At 35.4% G+C, this 7,450-nt stretch overlaps 1 protein-coding gene across 1 annotated transcript in view; it reads left to right on the forward strand.

Moving 5' to 3' along the window:
- The first annotated feature begins 4,616 nt into the window (after positions 1-4,616).
- The window catches only part of LOC123520239, a 3,368-nt gene continuing 534 nt past the window's right edge, over positions 4,617-7,450 (forward strand). Inside the window, exons 1-3 of the mRNA XM_045282346.1 lie at positions 4,617-4,680; positions 6,638-6,718; positions 7,247-7,450. The exon at positions 7,247-7,450 is cut by the window's right edge and continues 534 nt beyond it. Coding sequence (XP_045138281.1) covers positions 6,648-6,718; positions 7,247-7,450 — 275 coding nt within the window. The 5' untranslated portion in view covers positions 4,617-4,680; positions 6,638-6,647. The remainder of the gene's footprint in view (positions 4,681-6,637; positions 6,719-7,246) is intronic.

Genomic DNA, 7,450 nt, shown 5'->3' on the forward strand with positions numbered 1-7,450 from the left:
AGGTCGACTTCACAGTAATACGGGTGGCTTGTTCATTTCATCAAGCGCTGCTGCAGGTGGCGGAAGCAGTCTGCGAGAGGCAGCATGGATTCAGAGAAAGATCACGTCAAACGTCCTATGAACGCCTTCATGTTGTGGTCGCGTGTGAGGCGGCGCCAAATATCCGTGCAGCGGCCAGAAGTACCCAGCTCTGAGGTCTCCAAAATACTTGGTAAGCTGCTCGGCTCCTTCTGCTACTCATATTTTTTGGCGCCGTTCACAGGACGTTTTTTTTTTTTTTTTATGTGTTGCGGAGAGTACAACAGTACACTGAGTAGTACTGTGACAGTGTTGCGCGGCGTGTGGTAATTTTGAGGAATGAATTATGAACAAATCTCATACGCAACCTCTTTTGAAGAGTAAAGGGGACTGAAGACACTAATTACGCCGCCTCTCGGCTGATGAAAAAGTCTACGGTAAGAAGAAGCCGCGTTTCACTAACTCTACGGGCTAAATTTCCTTACATTTCACTGCTTGGTTTGAATTTCTTGTTTGTTATTTTAATTTTTTTTAAATAATTTTTTGTTGTATTTATTGTTGTTGTTGTTGTTGTTGGTGGTGGTGTTGTTGTTGTTGTTGCTGTTATCTTTATTATTATTATCATTATTATTATTATTGTTATTCTTATCATTATTATTATTAAAATTATAATTTTTATTATTATTATTATTGTTATTATTATTATCATTATTATTATTATTATTATTATTATTATTATTATTATTATTATTATTATCATTATTATTATTATTATTATTATTATTATTATTATTATTATTATTATTATTATTATTATTATTATTATTATCATTATTATTATTATTATTATTATTATTATTATTATTATTATTATTATTGTTATTATTATTATTATTATTATTGTCATGGGCATCAGAAAAGCACCAGAAGATGATTACCGTTATCATTACATTTTTCTTATTATCTTCCCTATTCTTTATTCATTATTCTTACTTATCATTCATTCTTGCTTGGCATCTCTTATTCCTACTGTTTATCATTACTATTTATGATCGATCCTCTTACTATTCTATAAATTATTATTCTATTTTCATCATTATCATTATTTCCCTAATTCATAATTCATAATTCATTCTTGCTGTCTACCATTCCTTTCACTTATCATAATTTGTTATCATCATCATCATTCTTACTGTTTATCCTTTCTTCCTTCTTTTAATTCACACGCGAGAGAAAGGGAAAGCAAGTGAGAGGCGAAGGAGAGTGTTAACAGATATATCTCATCAACTCTTCTTCCTCTACCTCTTTCACTCTGCCTTCCATCCCTTTCTCCTTCTGTCCACCTGGTCTCCCTTCCTCTCCCTTGTTCTTACTCTCCCTCCCTCTCTTCGCCTTTTGTTGATCGTGGAATAAATGTAACTTTTATTTGCCTGGTGATTAAAAACAAACTCGGAAAATTATGTCAACTTAATACTTAATAAACTGCATTAATTAGTCTACCGCACACATGCAAGCTTCAAGAGAACAAGAGAACAAGAGTGCTCTGCAAGCTTTTTTTTGGATAGTGAATAAAAAGTTAATATTATTTATGTAAGACTCTCTGGATTCTGAAAAGCACGTTCCTTAGCGATGTCGTGGCGCAACCATGAGGAAACTGTTTGGTGCCATCCCGATGTTATTCCGGCAAAGTAAAGAAAATTAGATGGGAGAAAACAGAACGACAAAATACGTATAAATTAGTAAATTGATAGATATAATAGATTAAGAAATAATGAAATGAGACAGTCGGTATGTACATCAATAGTTAAATAAGCAGTTCAGAGTTTTAATACCAGTAAATGAAAAAAGAGGATAAATTAGCAGAGAACAAAACTTTCAGAGTAAAGAATACATCACTTAGCAGACAGCCGCGCCACTGTGGCAGTGGTGAGGACTGTCCACGTCAGCAGCTTGAAGATCCTGGGCAGCGAGTCTACGCGATGCGGCACGTCACCAGTCACAAACAACACTGAATTTCTTAAGTAATGAGCAATAAGCAAATGACACCAAAGAATCAATGTCAAAAACTGAATTGGAATGATAAAAGAAAGGGCAAAATTAGCATAGTGACATGATCAAGCCAGGCCTCTGCGTGGTGCGGCACCTCATGGCCAGGAGGCGAGCCATACGTCCCTCTTACCACCAAGTGACCATGGAGAGACGGAAGAGTCAATCTCTTCAACGGAACAGGAGAGAGTATCGCTCCACTCCTGCTCCCGCAGCACACGAGTATAATCATTCATCTTCACAACATAATGGTGTAGATTTTCGACGACGTTATTTGGTATGACGCTGTGTAGGAAGGAGGTGCCGTACACTCAAGACAATGCTTTGACTCACCACGTGCTGAAGACAGAATAAGTTCAGAAAGTGGAAAGAATAAAAAAATGAAAGGGAAGAATGGAATGTAAATTTCAATCTAAAGAGACGGTTCCAAAGCCGACGCCAGCACCAGAACTCGGTGGTTTGCAAAAACTGCTAAGCAAGCTTCGTGCCGAAATGCAGGACTTTAAAGAGGCTTAGCAGCATATTCTAAAGGATCTGGCTTATGAGACGGTAATGATTCGTCTAAGTCCAATACCAAGAACACCGGCGCGGCAAAAAAAATGTGGCGAACTGAGCTAAGAAAGATCAGGGAGGGACAATTTATAACAAAGCGTCTTTCCATGAAAAAATGAGATTGTGCATGTCTTGTGAGTAACCAGAAGACAGAGTCAAGGGTAGAGCCTCCCAGGTCACCTTACGACTGCTAATTAGGCTCTATTGGCTGTAGAAATATCTGTCAATATGAGTCTGCAGGCAAATGAAATGACAACACTGATGTAGCATCATATTGGCTAACCATCACTGGAAAGCACTCTTTCCAGCTGGACTCCGCCATGGTACATGCATGGAACTGTGAAGCTGCAGGACAACATTAATCAGGAGGAGATGGTGGACACCTGTCGCTCACACTGAACTGCATAAACCTTACATTAAAAGCGTACTACTCATGGCAAGAGAGAAAGTCTCAGCTTCCATCTGCGAAGGTCATCAGCCAAACTGTCTTTCACTGGTGGACCTGAACTTTTTTTATGCAGCCTAGATTTTGACAAAGAATGACTTCTGCACTGCTAATGAAAGCAACCAAAGCAAACGATTATGAAACAAATGTTACCAGAAAATGTAAGTAAATACATAACTTCTTTAATCAAATAGATTATAGTGATAATGATAGTGAAAATAATAATAACAATAATAATGATAATAATAATGATAATAATAATAATGATGATAATAATAATGATAGAAATAATAATAATGATAATAATAATAATAATAATAATAATAATAATAATAATAATAATAATAAAAATTATAGTAATAACAATGATAATAACAACAATAATATAAAATTAGTAATGATAATAATAATGATAATTATAATAATAATAATAATAATGATGATAATAATAATAATAATAATAATAATAATAATAATAATAATAATAATGATAATAATAAAAATAATAATGATAATGAAAATAATTATAATAACAATAATATAATAATAATAATAATAATAATAATAATAATAATAATAATAATAATAATAATAATAATTATAATTATTATTATTATTATTATTATTATTATTATTATTATTATTTATTTAAAAAAAGATTTATTATTATTATCGCTATTATTATTATTATTACTACTACTACTACTATATTAGTAATAATATTGAAAAGGTTTAAGTTTAGCCTAGACTAATTATTTATTCTAAAAGTAAGATTCTCTAGGTCGTTTTATGTTTGACGTCATACACGATCGCATGACTCTACATTTCCTTTACACGCACGAAACATGATAGAGTGAAGGAAGCCACAGTTATCTTGCGTGGTGACCAGAGCTAATTTTCACCCAGTTGAGTCACTTCCAATTTCATGTCTTGGTAGTGGAATTTTGTTACTCGGATCGATTGGCAGTTGTCTGAATGTTGTGTGTACGTGTGAGTGTGCGGTACTTTGTCTGAGCTTTGTCATTGACTGGTTCTTGGGTCACTGTGGGATTGACAACCTGCTATATTCGAATTAAAGATTGGTAGATTGTTATTATCGTCATCGTTATTATTATCATTGTTATCATTATTACCATTACTACTACCGCTATTACTACTACTAGCACTACTACTACTACTACTACTACTACTACTACTACTACTACTACTACTACTACTGCTACTGCTGCTGCTGCTACTGCTGCTGCTGCTGCTGCTACTGCTGCTGCTGCTGCTGCTGCTGCTGCTGCTGCTACTACTGCTGCTACTGCTGCTGCTGCTGCTGCTGCTGCTGCTGCTGCTGCTGCTGCTGCTGCTACTACTACTGCTGCTACTGCTGCTGCTGCTGCTACTGCTACTACTACTGCTGCTACTGCTCCAACGAACTACTACTCGAACTACTACTACTACTACTACTACTACTACTACTACTACTACTACTACTACTACTACTACTACTACTACTACTACTACTACCACTATATTGCAATTCCTTCTCGTCGTCGTCTTCCAGGTACTGAGTGGGCGAACTTGACGGAAGCTGAGAAGAGTCCGTTCTTTGCTGAGTCCAATAAACTGAGGTAAGACTCTCTTTTTCTTTTCTGTCCCTTATGGCCAAAACAATCAAGGTAATGTCCACTATGATACAATTCTAACTGGAAGCTTCACATGTCTCTTGCTAAATACAAGCCCCTCTGAAGTCAAGTGTTCTCAGTCGTTCCCGCCAGTTTCTATCTTCTTCCCCAGCTGCTAACAGTGGCCGGGGGACCTTCTCTGCCCATACGTGCTGTCTCTTTATCCTTTGATTAACGCCTTTACTGTGACTTGTCATTTATTTCCTCACCAGTATTTTTTTCCCTTGACAGGAACTCTTCTTATGTGAAAAAAAGGAAAAGAAATGCTAGCTAAAAACAATAAATACATCAAATGATAACTATCTCGCGGCTAAAGCAAATAGATAAGTTAAAAAATAAATAAAGAAACAAATACATAAGTAAATGAATATAAATAAATAAAAAGAACAATAAAATCATTGGGGAGGTTCTGAGTAGCTACTGAACAGGAGGCGCTGATATTTCAAGAAATCACCCGAAATGACACTTAGTCCTTAATAGGAAATTATTGGTATGAATCACACAACAAAGATACAATAAGAATATATATATATATATATATATATATATATATATATATATATATATATATATATATATATATATATATATATATATATATATATATATATATATATATATATATATATATATATATATATATATATATATATATATATATATATATATATATATATATATATTTTCTTTCTTTATTTTTTTAAATTTATAATTGCCAGTCATAAAGTAATTTGGTGCTTGTGACGCGGCAACTTTTCCTTAATACGCCAAGTAATAATCCACAGCAATACTTCGTAAATCACCTTGATAAAAAATAACAGACTGAGCTCTCTTAACGCAAAAACTATTACTTTTTAGGCCAAATGACTGCAGTGAGAATATATCATGGTTGCCGACCCCACTCTGCTTGTCGCGTCACTCCGTCTTGTTAACGTTTGTGAAATGTCTGTATTTCTCACCTTCTATGATGTTGGCAGTTATTTATCTATTTATCTAATTTTTTTTTGTTAAAGGAGGATGGCGAAAGGCATATCAAATCAATGATAATACTGATAATAGTTTTCTCAATTGCCGCTTCTCAATTTTTTTTTTTTTTTTAAACGGTGGCAAATTAATAGTACTTTCTAGAAACAGTTCAAGTGATAGCAATGGCGAGAAACTGAACCAAGCCGAGTCTGAATTAGAAAGGACGAAAAATACATGTTATTTTAATTAAAAAGTAGACAAACAAGGGTTGACTGAACGTCAGTAGAAAATCCTGTGCAGTGAGGAGGTTCGTGCTCATGAATGAAAATGCGAGGCAGACTAACGAAAGGCTCAGTAATACAGATGCTGTACAATGTTTAATGTACAAGAGCGAGTGGTGGACTGACTGACTGCCTGGGTCAATGCCGGTCCCTCCCAGCTGCTGATTTTGTCATGTCTATCTTCGTAAATTGGATAAATGTCCAGAATAATTACAAACACCATTTGGCACACGAAACTATTTTGCTGTGCTTTTTCTTAAATCTGCCATCACTTTCTGCTGCATATCACTTTGTTGCCCCATATCATCTTAGCAGTGTTGCTTTTTTCTTTGAATCTCTGCCATCTCTTCCAGCATTACTCCTTTCCTCACACGACAACAATTGACCAGAGGACAGTCTATGACTCACGTGCTATACTGCTGTTATGCTGGTGCCACACACGTCCTGTCCTACATTCCTACATTGTTGTCTTTCCAGCAGTCTTTGTACTCTGTCATTCCCTCTAATCTTTAAATCCCTTCTGTCTCTCATATTTGGCGAGCTGTTCTAGTTGGTCATTTTCAGTATCTATCTAGACTTTGTGCGTTATATAAACACAATCCCTTCTGGTGGACTCTGGAGGCTACCGTAATGACACACGCCTGTCTATCCACCAGGCTGCAACACATGGAGAAATATCCCAACTATAAGTATCGTCCGAAACGCAAGGTGAGGAACCTGTCAACATATCAAAGCAGGTAAGGAGTGTGTCAAAGCAGTGTACTGGTATATATATCATTCCCGTTATTAGAATACTGTACTGTGCTTTCCTCAGATTATATATACTAATGATGCAATAAAGAAAAGTCTCTGAGAGCATGGTGGTGACTGAAAAAAAATGATGTAATAATCAAGATGTGGGTTTGATTGCAAAGATGTGCGGAGTAGTCTAGAGTGTACCGAAACCAAAAATGAATTAAATGTCTCTCACACAAGAAAATAGTGTTAAAAGACATCCACAACGTCAAACCTTCAAGTTGTTTTTCAAAATTGTAATCGTGATTCATAGTAATGAAGCTTTCAATATCATAAACATTTTTTAAACAATTAATCAGACCATGGTCAAATAATCTTATGCATAGTTTAAAAAATTGGAAATAACTTTCCATTTCAGGTCATAATAAAAGTGTACTTGTTTGGTTTGCTTGCCTAAGTCAGCTCTTAATTTCAGAAAAGTTTCCATCTATAAACACCAATAAATAATTGCAACCTCTCTACCTCGGCAGGTCTTGTTCGCAATATCCAATATTGCTGGACTTGATGGAAGGTTTCCAGCCTTTCCTCACAACGCCTCAGCAGGCTCAGCAGGCTCAGCATGTACCTGAACGAGCCACACACTTCCAAGAGGAACTAACACGGCCCTTGACATCGCATCACCAGTCCGCCTTGTCTTCGTCTCTGGATCACAGAATCGATACACAAGCACACAC

The sequence above is a fragment of the Portunus trituberculatus genome, chromosome 46 (genome assembly GCF_017591435.1).
Source record: "Portunus trituberculatus isolate SZX2019 chromosome 46, ASM1759143v1, whole genome shotgun sequence".
NCBI lineage: Eukaryota > Metazoa > Arthropoda > Malacostraca > Decapoda > Portunidae > Portunus > Portunus trituberculatus.